At 47.8% G+C, this 16,425-nt stretch overlaps 1 protein-coding gene across 1 annotated transcript in view; it reads right to left on the minus strand.

Moving 5' to 3' along the window:
* Positions 1 to 8,213, minus strand: part of LOC138447942 (C-signal-like) — a 338,033-nt gene extending 329,820 nt beyond the window's left edge. Inside the window, exon 1 of the mRNA XM_069604469.1 lies at positions 7,802 to 8,213. Within this exon, the coding sequence (XP_069460570.1) occupies positions 7,802 to 7,948 (147 nt within the window). The 5' untranslated portion in view covers positions 7,949 to 8,213. The remainder of the gene's footprint in view (positions 1 to 7,801) is intronic.
* Between the last annotated feature and the right edge of the window lie 8,212 nt (positions 8,214 to 16,425).

Here is a 16,425-nt window from a genome sequence, read left to right on the forward strand (position 1 = left end):
GAAAAAATAAACTCCAGAAATCCAGCAAAGCTGCTGGGGGACTCACTTGGTGAGGGAAATTAGCCATAGAATGAGAATTCTCCCTAACAGCGTACAAACACTCAGGGAAGCCGTGCCATCACCTCAACGAAAGGGATTATTTCCTTTTCTAATGACAGCTCACAGCAGCAACCAGGGCTGGTCCTAGAACTTGCGGTGCCAAATGTGGCAAGTTAAGTGCGGGGCCCCTTAATTGGCATGGGATGACATCACATGAAGTGGTGTCACAGGAAGTGAGGGTCACTTGCCCGCAAACATAGTTTGAGTGAAGCTGAATGGAAATCAGATGTGGCCTCTGATGGGGAGATTTCTATATGTTGGGGGTGTTATAGTATAAAAGGTGTGCACTATTTATTACAACACATAGGTTTGCCGAAATAAATAACTGACATTTCAATGCGCAGATTTCGGGGGAGTCCTCAAATCCAGTGTTTTGAAGACCTGTGGGTGAAAGCTGGTGCAATGGCCTGGTCTTCTCTCCAAACAAGCAGAGTTCCATTTGCAAAATAAGGGGTTGTTGACACTTGAGAGGTGCGATTTTAACAAGTCGGACAATCTGCTCCGAGTTGATGACTGAGATTCATAAACTGGGAGCGTGAGGATTATGCGACCTGACAATGTCCTGTACCATTCTCATGCACTATCTGGTTGATTTCCTGTTCATTGGTAAGGAGGGGTCTCAGGACCGTGGAGATGCACTGGGAGCCTTTTCGGGACTGATGAATGAATTGGGCATTCCCCTAGCAGAGGAGAAGACACAGACACCCGTCCATATCTTGACCTTTCTAGGAATAGAAATTGACACTTGCAAAGGCACACGCAGGTTGCCAAAAGATGAAATAGATGGGCTTGTAGAATTGATTGGCAATACCCTGGCAAAGGAAAAAACGACTCTGGGCCAAGTACAGCAGCTCCTGGGGAAACTCAACTTTTCAGCCAGGGTGGTACCAGCTGGGAGGGTATTCACCAGGAGGTTGTCAAGAGCAACAACAGGGGTTAACGGGCAAGCATCACCACATCAGGTTGAGTGTTGCCATCAAAGAGGATCTGGTCATGTGGTGCAGGATCCTGCAGGGGTACAATGGGGTCAGCCTCTGGCGGGAACCATGGGTTACCAGCAAGGAGCTACAAATGTACTCCAATGCCTCCAACAAGGAATGTTTTGGGGTCATCCTGGGCACCCATTGGTGCGCCCAGAAGTGGCCAACTCAGAGGTGGAAAAAGGGAGATTAGGGAACATCATGGCTCTGGAATTATTCCCTATTGTGATTGCCCTCCTGCTATGGCCAGGTGAATTGTGCAACAGGAGGGTCCGCTTTTGGTCCTACAACAAAGTGGTGGCTTCGGCGATCAATTTACAATCCGCATCATGCCCTGTGGTGCTCAGCCTACCGAGGAAACTGGTGGAAAATATTGAGTTTAGAGCAAGGTATGTACCTGGGGTTGTGAATGTGGCCGCTGACGCGCTTTCTCGTTTTCTTTTTTTATTTTTATTTTTATTTATTGTGCATTAGCCAAATAAAAGAAACATTTGACTTTTTACACAGTACAAAATAACATCAGAAGTAAATAGATAAAGAAAACTTCGAGATGACAAGGAATGAAACACAAGTAATAAGTTAATAAACAGGAAAAATATCGAACCTCAAATTTATACGCAAAGCATTCACAGTGGGCCCATTACCCAACAAATTAAGCTCTTTTAAGACAAGCACAACTTCAAATGTAAGAAAAGCTTTGTTACAGATGTTAATCTGTCCCAGAACATGTCTGAACAAAGAAAATTAGGGTCATGGACAAAACGTTTAAATCTTGAGACTCTCATAAACCAGGTCCCAGCACACTCAGTCAGGAGATGACAAATTTACTGGGTTACTTTGGTGCTGCACCTGTCACATAAGTTGTTGGGATAGCGATCAGCAAAACGAACATGGAGGATTTCCAAAGTTGGCAATAAATTAACACTGAGTCTTAGGAAAACGCTCCTTGTTTGAGCATCAGAAGATTTCATTAGGTATTGTGGGAGTAAAAACCTTGGGTTTTCAATTAGCAGAGGAGATGAGGAGAGTTTAGCACTCCTCATTCTATCTATAGTTCTTATCCAATCCATCCGATGAGGCTCTCCTTTACTTTGGAGGGATTCTGGATAAGAGCTTCGGAATCTGAGTCCGACAGGGAAAGAATCTCAACAGATTTGGATCTCAAAGTATTTAATAAAAGGTTTGAAGATTTCCTCATAGCGTCAGCCAGAGCCTCATAAAGCGAGGATCTTGGAGGCGCTAGAACCAATCTATAGCATGAGATCCATTTCCACTCCGGCCAATTCCTCAAGGAAGCAGCTCAAATCTTAAACAAGAGATTGGGACACAATCTGGAACACCCAAGGACTTCTTCCAGATTTTGTTTTCAATCTTGTCCCAGTCAACCTGATAAACCGCCAGATTACATTCCATCCCAAAAATGAGAACCGGAACAGCTTTCCCAACATAGAATTTTAGATGCGGCATGAGGGAAAATGTGCAGTACTGCAGATAGATTTTTTTCATCTGAGCAGCTAAGCTGACTACCTTTGGATCTATTGCAAGGAGAAGGCCACCCCTGGTTGGAAAGGCAGTGATTTTGGAGCCTAGATAGATCACCTCCTTAGGTAAAGAAATGTTTGAATTTTCTAATTGCCAAACTAAGGGTTTAACCTTCCTAAAGGGATGTTTAAAGGCAATCACCTTAGGTTTTTCGGAATTGATTTTTAATTCATTAAGTTGGCATACTCCATCAGTACATTAAGAAGGCTCTGCACTCCGAATTGTGTCTGATCAAAGACAACAAGGTCGTCCGCGTACGCCAACCAGTTCATTTTCCAGTTACCTAATGAATCCCGTACCGCCCCCCCTTCATTCCGGGAGCGCCAGGGTCACAATGAGGCCCTATGTGTTGGGCCAGGCATTCATAAGACCTGAGTGGGGCTGGGTCCGTCTGATAGGATGACTCTAATAATGTGACCATATGTTTCCAATTAAGTGTATTATGTTTCCAACTGTCAGAAAGTCTCTGGCTCTTATCATTGGGGGTAAGCATGGTATGGGGATTTATGCATGTTATTGTTATTATGCAAGGGGCCATAGTAGAGTTTAGCCCCGCTAAGCAGGTACACCAGCCCACGCAGGGGGTGCTAGAAGTGCAGCTCACATAGCGGGCCACCCCTCTGGCCATCCCATCCATGGTCACGCCTCCACAAGGGGGTAGTGCAAGTGCCCTCGGGGGTCCGGCCAGAAACGGCCGGCCCCTCGAGGGGCATAAATAGCCTGGGCAGAGAGAGCAGGGTGTCTATTCCAGCCCAGGCAGCAGCAACCACCCTCCCACCCAAGCTGTAAGGAAGACACGGGCAAGGAAGGAAAATAGAGGCTTCTTGCCAGGAGGACAAGACAGAGCAAAGAGACTGTAAATGTTGTACTTGTTTTGATGCATGACTATCTCGTAGTAACCCATTTTCTTCTAATAGGTGATGGTATCAAAATGTTCTATTTTTTCTGTCACAGGCGGAGTTACGAGGGCAGTGCCAGAGAAGGATGCACGCTGTGGTCTAGTCCGTGAGCTACAACCACTGACTGCTGCAGTCAGGATGGGGTGACACGGGCACTGATACCACTAGGGACGGTTGGGACTCCTCAACAACCGATGCAGTGGCCTTGGGTTCGCTCCATTGTCCAAAGGGGAGTGACTGAACTGGCAGTCGGATACCAGGGCGGGCCGTTCTCGCAAGAACGGAATTGGTGTGAGAGGGCTCACAGCTTTTGGACATCATAGGACTTTGTAAGATCAGATTGGCGGAGCCACCCGGGAAAGGACTATGGGCCTCATTATGGCTTTGGCGGTAGCCATGCGCCATTGGCGGCATGGCTGCCACCAAAACCGGGTCCGGGTTCCCAAAATGGGGAATTACTGGGCCATTCTGAGTTTGGAGGGCCCGGTAATTCCTCCCTTTGGTAACTCGGGCCCGGACCTTCCCCATTTCCATCTGAGCCCCCATAGGGCTCAATGGGAATGGGAAAGGGAGCTAACAAAGGGCCGATTATGACCGGCCCGTTGTTAGCTCCCTGGTCCCCTCGTGGGACCCGGTAACGACGCCTGGTTTTACCAGGCTTTCTTACCGGGTCCCACGGGGGACCTCATAATTTTGCGAGATGGGTTTAGCGGGCCGCCTCCATTAGCGGAGCCTGTTAACCCATTACGCAAAAGTCGTAATGAGGCCCTATGTGTTGGGCCAGGCATTCATAAGATCTAAGCGGGGCTGGGGCCGCCCGATAGGATGACTCTAATAATGCAACCATATGTTTCCAATAAAGTGTATAATGTTTCCAACTTTCAGAAAGTCTCTGGCTCTTATCATTGGGGGTAAGCAGGGTGTGGGGATTTATGCATGTAATTGTTATTATGCGGGGGGCATAGTAGGGGTTAGCCCCGCTATGCAAACAGAGGCACTAAAGCAGGACAGTTGCCACAAGCATAAGGCTGCCAGAAAAAGGGGAAAAGAGCGTCAGCTACTGGCATGGGCAGCAACGGCCGAAAAGAAGCAAGGACTTGAAGAGGGTCCAGAGAAAATGATGCCATGAAGAGGAAGCCAGACCCCAACCTTTTCCAGGAGAGCCAGATTGAAGGGTCATCACGTCCAGACATTGCAGAGGGGCACCCGAAAAAGAAATACATGACCACTACAACGTTGCCCGAAACCAGCTCAAAAATGCCTGCACGACAGACTGCTTTAAAACTTTCTTTGCCACATTAACGCAATTTTTGTTTTTCTGCGCAAAATGCGCACAAGATTCATGTAATTATTTACGTGTAAAGCAGGGATTTGCGTGCCATTCTGCGTGTAAATCCCTGCTTGATGAATGGGGATTTGCGGGCAGAATGGCTCTCAAATCCCCGTTTTCCACGGAAATAATTCTGTGAATCAGGGCCTTCGCACATGATATGTGGTCTAACTACTTAGAGAAGGTAGAATAGTCCCACAACAACAAAACATCAAAAATAACCCAATCCAAGGGTCCCAAAGTAGGCTCCAGTTTATAATATAGTATGTGCCCGTCAAGTGTTCGTACCCCAAACATACTTACGCATGAGCGAGTAAAGACGGCCACAGTGCAAATACAAAGGGACGATAACTTGCGGTTATGCATCATCATATAATTGGTTATTTATAACGCGCTTAATACCCAGAGGTTTCTAAGCATGGATGGTCAGAGTAATAGAAATCAGGTCAAAAAGCTGAAATGCATGCAGTTACTGTAATGAAAAGGGGGGCAGGGGGGATGGGCACAAAACACGCGGAAGTCAGAAAAATCCTTCTTAATAGTTTTTGGTTCGCACCTGATGATAAAACACACACAACGGAAATAATCAGGATGCCCTCCAGGCTTTACAAATCAGGCAACACGAATGATAGAGGCCGAGGCGTAGCCAGGATTGTCTAAAAAGTTGGGCCTGAAGCTAATGTAGTTAGGCCCGCCATGGTCACATTAAATTCTGCAACTGTCCACACAGTGTGGTGGATTGGGCATTTATATATTTTGGGTGGGTCTTGCCCGCTCAGGCCCTACCCTGTCTACAGTGCCGGCTTTAAGGGCAGCAGCGCGGACGGGCGGAGAGGGGGCGGTGCCAGGATGTGCCACTTTGTTTTTTTACCAGGAGGTAATGATGTGAATAGGGTACATCAGCACCCTATTGTTATTAAATGTGTTCCGCCGCCACGGGCGCATTTAATAACAAAGGGGTGCCTGCCGTGCATTCTGCCACTACGCCACTACGTCAGCTCGGGGAGCCCTTAAAAGACTCCCCCGACCTGACGTGGGGCTAATGGCGCCCTTTTGTTATTAAATGCGCCCACAGCGGTGCGGCGCATTTAATAACAATAGGGTGCTAACAACAGCACCCTATTGTTATTAAATGCGGCAGAGTGGGCATTTAATAGCAAAAGGCCACCTACCGTACCTTCTCCCACAACGCCAGCTCGGGGTAACCCTTGAAAGATTCCCCCGAGCTGGCGCTGCGGGCTAATGGTGCCCTGGGGGGCATGGCACCCCAGACGGTCGCCCAGCCCGCCCCCTCCTAAGGCCGGCTCTGCCTGTCTATGTCTCTGGATAGAGGGTCCCTGCCACGCAATCTCCCTGCGAGGGGCCTGAAGGTGGAAGGCTTGATGACCCCAGTGGGCAGCACGGAGCGCTCACAGGAGCAAAGGCGCCACGCTCCGCAGAGCGACCATTGCAGGCACAGGGACACAGGCTTGGTTAATTTCAGGCCGCAGGTGGCGAAAAGGGCTATGGAGTGTGGCAGATGTGTTCTTCTCACCAGGTGGGGAGCGCAGCAAGTGCGTGGAAAAGCCAGCCCCCATGGGCCTGGGCCATGAGTTGCGAGCCAGATGGAAAGGGCTGGTTGGATAGCTCAGGGGAAACATCATTGTCTTGAAAACAACGGCATCCACAGGAACACTGGTGACTGGTCTCCAGTAAGCACGCGATAAAGGAAACAATAATTGTTTAGGTTTATAATATGTATGCGAAGAAGCTGAATCAGGCTTAGAATTCTCATCTTTTCAGAATAACGAACAGCTGCAAAAGTAGGGTCATGGCGTGACCAGTTAAAGTGTGAGGCAGGATATCAGAAGTAGAAAGGGTTTTAACTTGGGAAGAACAGCAGGTGGCGCTGAGTGTGCTGGCGTTATAATAAACAGCCAGGCACGACTGGAAGAGGATGTATTATAGCAGGGAACACATCAAATATGTACCAAGCGAAGTATGGACACTTCTGAGGAACAGGGAGAGAAAAGGAAGACGCCTCGCTGCAAGGTGGTTTCATAAACTGCACAACAGCAGAACACACGCCATTAACAGGCGCCATGCATATAAACTCCAGGTTGGTTTCTGAGACTACACCAGCAGAACACGAGCAAGAGACAGGCGCCATACATAGAAAATCCAAATATGAAACACCCAGAAAATGCAACGGGCTAAATTGGAATTGGCAAACAGAGCCATGGAGACAGAAACAGCACGGCGGTACAAAATGCTATTTATTACATTTCGGGAAGTATTACAAATTGAAGAGGGAGCATCCAGAACACCTAGTGTTCCTCATAGAGGGCACTGACCTGCTAGAACCTAAGGTGGAGGCAGTTAATATATGAGAAAGCTGGCAGGAGCCTGGGGGAGAAGTTTACCAAACACGGGAGGTATAGCAATAGGTGACCCCAGAGAAGCATGCGCTGTGGCCGTAGACCCGCTGGGGTGTGGCGGCACGGGTCAGGGACCAGGCTGACCTCGGCACAAAAAGAGAAGGCGCCAGCCATAAGGGCCAGGCGGTCCCATTTACGCGGACCCGTGCCTTCGGACTGTAAGCAGTGACGCTGCTGGGCGATAGCATATCTCCTCCTGACCTCGCAGTGCCAAAAAGCGCACATCTGAGCTTTTTGGATTTGTTAAAATCCTTGTTGTAAATAATAAAGGCCTACGGCCCAAAAATGCATTTCCATGGTTTTGTCTCATGATGATCATTTTAGTTGTAATTACCAATTGCCTTACACCACCACTCAACCTATGAGTAGGTAAAGATAATTCTCTGCACCTGCTCTCTCCATGACGCAGTAAAAGTGACCGCGCGGACGGAGCTCGGACTGGCACAGCTACAATGTGCGCTATATGGATATGGTAATGCCCAGGCAGCTTATCTTAAAATGACATTTCTATGAGCAAACGCAGTTTCCCCGAACCTGTGCTTTCGGTCCTTCCGGGTCCCGGCAGGTGGCAAAGACCCAGTCTGGAGGAACGGGGCTCTCCAAAAACTTCTTGACCAGTTCCAAGCCGATGCCACGGTTCGACCCGGTCACGAGCACACTGCCAATCTGCAGGTCCGCCATTCTCGTCTCTCTCGCGCCGGTGCAGGAGTACACTGAAGCCAAGCTGGAGGCAGGAAGGAGCTGGAACCTGCGTGCTTTTATTAAATAACAGTCAAAGGTCACCGCGCTGGTCAGCTCTGCACCCAGCCCCCAGCTGCAGTCCTTCCAGGTTGGACGTTATCTTTTCCTGTGTGATTTTCCTGACTGAAGAGAGCAGAGAACAGGTTTATCCTGCATCCCCGTGGCAGCAAGAGGGAGGCAGTGCTCGCCAATCTTCGGAGCCACTCTCACCCAGTAACAAGCCCTCAGATCTACCAGGTGGGCGTGGCTTCAGCCGAATATCATATGGTATAATATGCGGCTTCCTATGTTAGGGGGTTCCATGTGTCATAGAGGAGGGCACGCAGCAGTATGCAGCGACAAGTTATTTGAAGCTGGCAGTGTACCCCCACTTGGAAATACTGTGCCGAGTTACATATTGCACACTAAGGTGGGAGAGTGATATGGGGTGTGCACTGACACGGCTTACCCCACAGCAGGATCTGGGAGCTACCTGGAGACGTGGGCGAACTGATGAACTGTGAATACTTCCACATACTGGCGCCAGGAGGCGCTGAGGGCAGGGCATTTTGAATGAAAGAATCTCGAGTGGCATTCCACGAAAGGTAACCATTAATCCAACGTGCATCCGCAGCACAAAATCCACGGACGTCTTTTTGCAGATGCTTAAAAATGGTTTTAAACAAAAAAGAATTGTTGCCTTGGTCGGGAATCGACCCTGGGTCTTCCATCTGGCAGGCAAGAATTCTACTACTGAACCACTAATGCCTCACACAGTGGTAACTCCATAAAGTTCTTAGTGAACATTTATCACAGAATTGTGTACACTCCTGTTTCTTTAGTAGCACATTATCACAACCCACTAGAGCTCATCAAGTGCCAATGTTGTATTGTAGTCCTGTTGTCTTCTTTTCCTGTTGGTCATCTGAATGCTTGATGGAATGTTGGTGAAGTGGTTTATTGACAACGTGGGAGAATGTTGATGTGTGAATGTGGCGGAGTGTTCCATGTTTGACAGTTGGTCCTGAGCTGGATATGTGTGAGGATGGCTGGTGGGTGTGGCCCTGTATCAGCCCCAAACGTGTCCCAACGTAAATACTATGCGAGTAACTGGATCTGTATAACGCCGCAGCTGGACTGTGTCTTAGCAACAGCCTAACCGTCTTTATATCATAACAGCCAATCATAAAATTTTCTGTGGCATAATTAACCTTTCTATTTCTGATTCCAAGATAAAAACATGAGCAAGCACTGCAGGAGCCTTTCTTAAGGATAAAGGGGGAGGTGGGCTGTAGCATCGTTGTCTGTCACGGGGCTCAGGTAGTCACACAACTCTGTCATAATGCAGGGGGGCAGGATCTCCCTTCAGAATACGCCATTGGGGCAGTCAACAGTATTTTACGTAATTTTTGTTAAGCTCCCTGGTCACCTCCGGCTTGGTACACTGCAAGAGACTGTAATGGGACGTCCTATGTCATAGATGCAACACCACTGGGTTAATGAGGCTCCAGTCCCCTCCCTGAACTTTTGGGCTATTAGTATATGGATGAAATGCAGACTAGTGAGAGTCTGCATACTTACTTTCCTTTTGTCCTCAGTAGTGCTGTTCTTCGACATACATTGTCAGCCAACAAGCACTACAATGGGGCATTTCCAACTGAAAGCCCCGCTCCCCCTTACAGCTACAACCAGGGACGTCATTTCACCAAAATGCCAGGGGTAGCGGAAGTGACATCACAGTGCCACACCCCCAAGAGTGACATCACAGGAAGTGATGTCATTTGGCCACACCCCCACCCCACAGGAAGTGATGTCATTAGACCACACCTCACAGGAAGTGATGTCATTAGACCACACCCCCACAGGAAGTGATCTCATTTGACCACGCCCCCACCATGACATGGCCTCATAAAGCATTATCCCTCAGTGCACTAAGAAAACAATGGTTACCATATCAGTGTATTGTGACATTTCATACAAGAATGGATCATCATATGTAGCAGTGTCAAGGTCCATGTTGCCACGTGAAGTGTATGAACCACAATCCCCTCTTGATGTGGATCTGCCCTGTTATTTCAACAGGACTACAGAGCGAAATCACATTCTGGGGGGACAGGGATAGGGGAAAGCCAGGATAAAAGGGGAGAGGGAGAATATTTCAACAGCAAACATGTATGGAATTCTCAGTTTTTAATGATTCTTCTTCTTGTGTTATTTTGGCTGCCAAAAGATTCGTTCAAAATGTGTTCAAGGCATACAGTGCATTACTGAGTGATACAAACTTCAGTACCCAAAGCCTCATCAGTCCTGTCCCCATATTTTATGGGGGAAAAAATCCTGGCTGCATTTTGCATTCCTCCCACACTCACCAACACTCTTTATATGCCTAGGTTTCTGTTCCTACATGTTCATTGTCCTCCACACCCCGCACCTCTCCACAATGGTACACATTCCAACAATTAGTACTATTATACAGATTTTGAGATAATGCCCAACAGTTGCTCTTCCTTCACTCTGATCATAAGACTTAAAATGTAGTTTCTTACCATATTGAGCAGAACAGTGGCTTGATAGACGTACCGGTGCTGCTGTTTCAATGGCATGTGAGGTGAAGATTCTTACTCCAAGGCAGGTTGTTGCTTAGGTGACCGGAAACCAGAGGACCGGACCCATGGCACTTCTCCTCTTCCCTGCACTTGCGCAATCTGAATGACACAAGGCCTAGTAAGATCATTTTTTTGTCCCCCCCTCCTCGTCTTGTCACGCCTAGAAACACTTGTGTACAAGCGCGTTATAAATGTCACATCATATCATATCATATATCATACCTATAACCCAGCATATATGCAGAACTCGGATTAGCAGCCTCAAAGAATGTGCAGGTCCTCAAGCATGGATACAGGAGACAAATCAGAAGCAACGAGAAAGGCGCAGAGACCTTAGAATTGATAGTGAATACAGGTTACAAGCTGCCAGGCAGGAGCACACTTTGGGACTTGGACAAAGATTAGAAGAGCGTCATGGTTTTCAAGTGGTGTTGCTGTTACTGAGCTATGCAACGCATTACTTTATCGTGTCCAGTATATCAATGGTCACTATTATTATACGTGAAGCAACACAATAGCCAATCAAACCATGATTGTACTCCTTGAACTACATCACTCTTAGGGATTGACAATGTAGAAATATTTTTGGACTTGCAATTGTGACAGGTTAAATGAGATGCCCAGGATCACACACTTAAGTTAAGAGGTGAAGCTTGGACTTGAGCACAGCATGTCATTTCTGCACTTGACCAAACTGTTTTCCAGTTCGTCATATAGCAAGGTGCTCATATTTGTGTATGTTGACGTTCATGAGCTAATACATATCCTGTTTTGTATACCGGATACACCATTCACAAACTCACCAACATTCAAAAATAAATTTACAGAACAGGCAGAGTTGGCCAACCACAATATGATCCCTTAACCTGGAATGAGCACAGGAAGCATTACTTGATAAATTGGTCTGAATGGAATGTACTTGTCAATAATAGCCAGGCAGAAGATGTCAAGCCTCAGCAGCAGTACTATAACATTTGCAGACGTGCCTTTTATGCTTTTAAAAGAAATGGGCAAAGAAATATTTTCATCTGCCCCGCATGTGCCTCCCCAAGGTGTGGACCAGGAGCCCATTTTGCTCTCCCATAAAGCTGTCTCTGCCCCACCACCTCCCCTGTGACAGTTCACCGTTAGTAAAATGAATGATGTTGCCATCGGCACCAAATTCATTTTACTAACGTTGCAATTTATGTGCCGGCGGCAGCTTAACACTGCAAGCCGCCGGCGGCACATAAATTGCAACGTTAGTAAAATGAATTTGGTGCTGCCGTCGGCGGTAGCTTTGGAAAGCAAGCCGCCAGCGGCACCGAATTCATTTTACTAACATTGCAATTTATGTGCCGGCGGCAGCTTAACATTGCAAGCTGCCGGCACATAAATTGCAACAGTAGTAAAATGAATGGTGCTGCCGTCGGCGGCGGCTTTGGAAAGCAAGCCGCCGCCGGCACGGCAGCACCAAATTCATTTTACTAACGTTACAATTTATGTGCTGGCGGCAGCTTAACATTGCAAGCTGCCGGCGGCACATAAATTGCAACGTTAGTAAAATGAATTTGGTGCTACCGTCGGCGGCGGCTTTGGAAAGCAAGCCGCCGCCGGCATGGTGGCACCGAATTCATTTTACTAACGTTGCAATTTATGTGCCGGCGGCAGCTTAACATTGCAAGCCGCCGGCACATAAATTGCAACGTTAGTAAAATGAATGGTGCTGCCGTCGGCGGCGGCTTGTTGCTTTCACCAAATTCATTTTACTACATTATGTGCCGGCTGCCGGCGGCAGGCTTAACAACACTGCAAGCCGTCGCGGCCGCCGGCACACAACGTTAGTAAAATTAATTTTATGCTGCGGCCGTCGGCCGCGCGGCGACCACCGGTCCAAGACCACTCTGAGCTGACACGGCTCGAGCCTCGGTCACTTACCTCGAGTACTCCTCGAAGTCACTGGCCTGGCCTAGTGTGGCCTTCTTCTTCAGTGCGTGGTGGATCGTGGATGCCTGCCCTGGACACACAAACTGGTCTGGAGCACAGGAGCAGCAGACCGAAGCATGCGTTCCACACGTGCAAAATGGAGGACAAGTTGGCAACACAACTTAGCGTCGCAGCATGCTGTGGCCACGCCCCCTCCTCCTCTGATTGGTCAACAGCCAGAGGTCGCAAGAGATTGACAGGGGTCGTTGGCCAATCGCCAGCGGTCGCTCTTGCGACCTCTGGCGACCCCCAAATGACGTCCCTGGCTACAACTATCAATTCTGCGTCTGCTTCCAAGATGGATCTACATTATTACTGCGCCCCCATTACTATGACCCCCTAAATGTTGGATTTTTTTTATTTCAACCTCATTTTCACCCCATATATATGCGGGGAGAGACCCCAGCAGCCCCCCTACATGTATTATGGTCATTCGCACCCCCTGTCTCCCTGCGGTTAACTCACAATGACACAAGTGGTCATCCTGTTTTATGTTTAATTTGGTCCCATCCAATGTAGTTGTACCATCGAGCCCCTCCCTGGACACCCCATACCTTTTGATTGTGGGGGTGCAAGATATCATGGCCTGATTGCACCTGTATTATGGTCATTCGCACCCCCTGTCAACCTGCGGTTAACTCACAATGACACAAGTGGTCATCCTGTTTTATGTTTAATTTGGTCCCATCCAATGTAGTTGTACCATCGAGCCCCTCCCTGGACACCCCATACCTTTTGATTGTGGGGGTGCAAGATATCATGGCCTGATTGCACCTGTGGTAATTTGCATCCCGTATTTCTCTTGATGTATTTCACACTTACACAAGTGGTCATCCTGTTTAATATTTACTCGGATCCCAACCAATGTATCAGCACCATTTATCTCCTCCCTAGACACCCCCACACCTTTTGATTGTAGAGGGTACAATATATCATGGCCTGAACGCACTTATGGTGATTCACATACCCTGTTTTCTGGGGTTAACGCACGCTGATACAAGTGGTCATTCTGTTTTATGTTTACTCTGATGTAAGGGCACCATCTATCCCCTCCCTGGACACCCCCATACCTTTTGATTGCGGGGATTCAAGAAATCAGAGTCTGAACACATCTATGATAATTTGCATCCCCTTTCTTCCTGTGGTTAATTTACACTGACACACGTGGTCATCCTAGTTTGTGTTTACTCTGGTCCTACCAATGCAGAGGCACCATCTAGCCCCTCCCGGAACACCCCCATACCTTTTGATTGTGGGGGTGCAAGATATCATGGCCTGAACGCACCAATGGTAATTGGCATACCCTACCTCCCTGGAGCTAACTGACATTAACGCAAGTGGTCATCCTGTTTTATGTTTAATGTTGTCCCAACTGAGGTACAGGTACCATCTAGCACCTCCCTGGCCACTCCATACCTTTTGATCATGGAGGTGCAAAATACGATGGCCTGGACACACCTACAGTAATTTGCATCCCCTGTCTCCCTGGGCTTAACTCACAATGACACAAGTGGTCATCTTATTTTATGTTTAATCTGGTCCCATTAAATTGTAGAGGCATCATCTAGCCCCTCCCTGGAACACCTCCATACCTTTTGATTGTGGGGAGTGCAAGATATCATGGCCTGAAAGCACCTATGGTAATTCACATCCCTTGCCTTCCTGGGGTTAACTCGCACTAACACAAGTGGTCATCCTGTTTCATATTTACTCAGGTCCCAACCGATGTAGCGGAACCATCTATCTCCTCCCTGGGCACCCCCATACCTTTTAATTGTGGGGGGTGCAAGATATCATGGCCTGAACGCAGCTATGGTAATTCGCATACCCTGCCTCTCTGGGGTTAACTCACACTGATACAAATGGTCATCTTGTTTTATGTTTAATCTGGTCCCATCCAATGTAGAGGCATCATCTTGCCCCTCCTGGGACACCCCCATACCTTTTGATTGTGTGGGTGCAAGATATTTATTTATATATTTATTTATTCATATTTTTAAAGCACACAACAGCGCGTTGGCATCGTGGCACTGTTACAGATATGCATTGCTGGTTACATTGGGAGGAAAGCTTCAAGGTTACATAAGATTGCATTGTGAGGAAAGCTTCATGGTTACATAAGATTGCATTGAACTTAGTCAAGGGTTACATAGAATTTACATTAGCAGTGATGGGATGAGCTTCACAGGGAAGGAGTGCAGAGGGTGCAGTGATAGGGGATGTGGTGAGATGCTATGTAAATAGTGTGGTTTTGAGGGATTTGCGAATGGAGTATAAGGAGGGTTCAGCTCTGAGTGCGTTGGGAAGGGTATTTCATAGGTTGGGTGCTATGTGGGGGAAGCTAACGCCACCAGCGTTGGCTCTTTTTATGGCGGGCATGCAGAGTTGGTTGGTGTAGTGGCTTCTTTTGGGGCGGTCAGAGATGTTCCTGGAAATGGTTTCAGATAAGTAGGACAGGGCGTAGAGATTGATGCATTTGTGAGTGAGGGTTAGGATTTTGAAGTTGATCCTTTCCTCAACTGGGAGCCAGTGTGTGTCCCTTCTTGCCTGTGTTATGTGGTCATTTTTGGGAATGTGGAGGGCAGCGCAGAGCACATTATTTTGTATAGTTTGTAGTCTATTGAGGTTTTTAGTAGAGGTGCCAGCCAGAAGGGCATTGCAGTAGTCACGTCTGGCTCCTATGGTTGCTCTGGGTATGCAAAGGCAGTTTTGAGTGGTTAGAAAAGATTTTATCGCATAAATCAGTTTGGTGGTGAGGGCTGAGGCAGAAGAGATGGTGTTAACTTGTCTTTACATTGAGAGTGTGGAGTCTAAGTAGACTCCCAAGGTCTTTACTGATGTGGAGACGAGTATGCTTGTGTTGTCGATGGTGAAATTAGAGAATTTAGGGTTGAGTTGATGATCTCCGTTTTATCCCATTTTAGGCAAAGACCATTGATTGCCATCCAGGTTTGGACAGTGGCATAAATCTGGAGGAGAGCTTTTGAGTCTTGGTCATAATTGCCTGTGAGGGGGAGGAGGACTTGGGTTTCGTCGGCATAGTTCGTGTAGGCTATGCCGAGCGCATCCAGCATGTCAAAGAGAGGTTTGGTAAACAGGTTATAGAGAGAAGGGGCCATGCATGATCCCTGGGGGACTCCACAGTCGATGGTGGTGGGGGCACCATTGGCCTGTTCAGGGTACCCTTTCATGGCCCTTCCTTCAAGGAATTATGTTATCCAGGAGGTAGCTTTGTCTGAAAAGTGGGCTGAATTAGATAGGTGGGTTGTGAGTATGCTGTGGTCGACGAGATCAAACGCAGCAGAGAGATCGAGGAGGAGCAGGAGGGCTGGGTTGCCGTTGTCCATTATTTTGGTGATTTGGTTTTTTAAAATCCAAAAGGGCAGTCTCAGTGCCGTGTCCTTTGCGGAAGCCTGATTGTCTTCTGCCTAGGATTGCGTTAGATTCCAGGTAGTGTTGGATTTGGTTGTGGGGGGCGGATTTGTCTAAGATTTTAAGGAGAAAGGGGATGGTTGTGATGGGGCGATAGTTGTTGGGGCAAGCCGGGTCTAAGGTGGGTTTTTTTATGAGTGGGTGAACCCATGCCTCTTTTAGGCTAGGTGGTACAAAACCTGAGGAGAAAGAAGCATCAATGAATGCTGTAATGATAGGGGTCAGTGAGTCAGTGTATTCCTTAATGATGGCTGGGGAACAGATGTCTCCTTTGCAGGTGGAGGGTTTGATGTGCTTGAGAAGGCCCCTAACTTCCTCCTCTGTGATGTCCTTGAAGACGGAGAGAGGGATTTGAGTGGGAGGATTAGGAGAGGCAGGTGTGGGAGGGGTGTTCTGATTGGGACAGGCTTTGCGTTTTGCTAGTATTTTTTCTTG

This window comes from Ambystoma mexicanum, chromosome 1p (genome assembly GCF_040938575.1).
Source record: "Ambystoma mexicanum isolate Mex_15411 chromosome 1p, UKY_AmexF1_1, whole genome shotgun sequence".
In the NCBI taxonomy this organism is placed as follows: Eukaryota; Metazoa; Chordata; class Amphibia; order Caudata; family Ambystomatidae; genus Ambystoma; species Ambystoma mexicanum.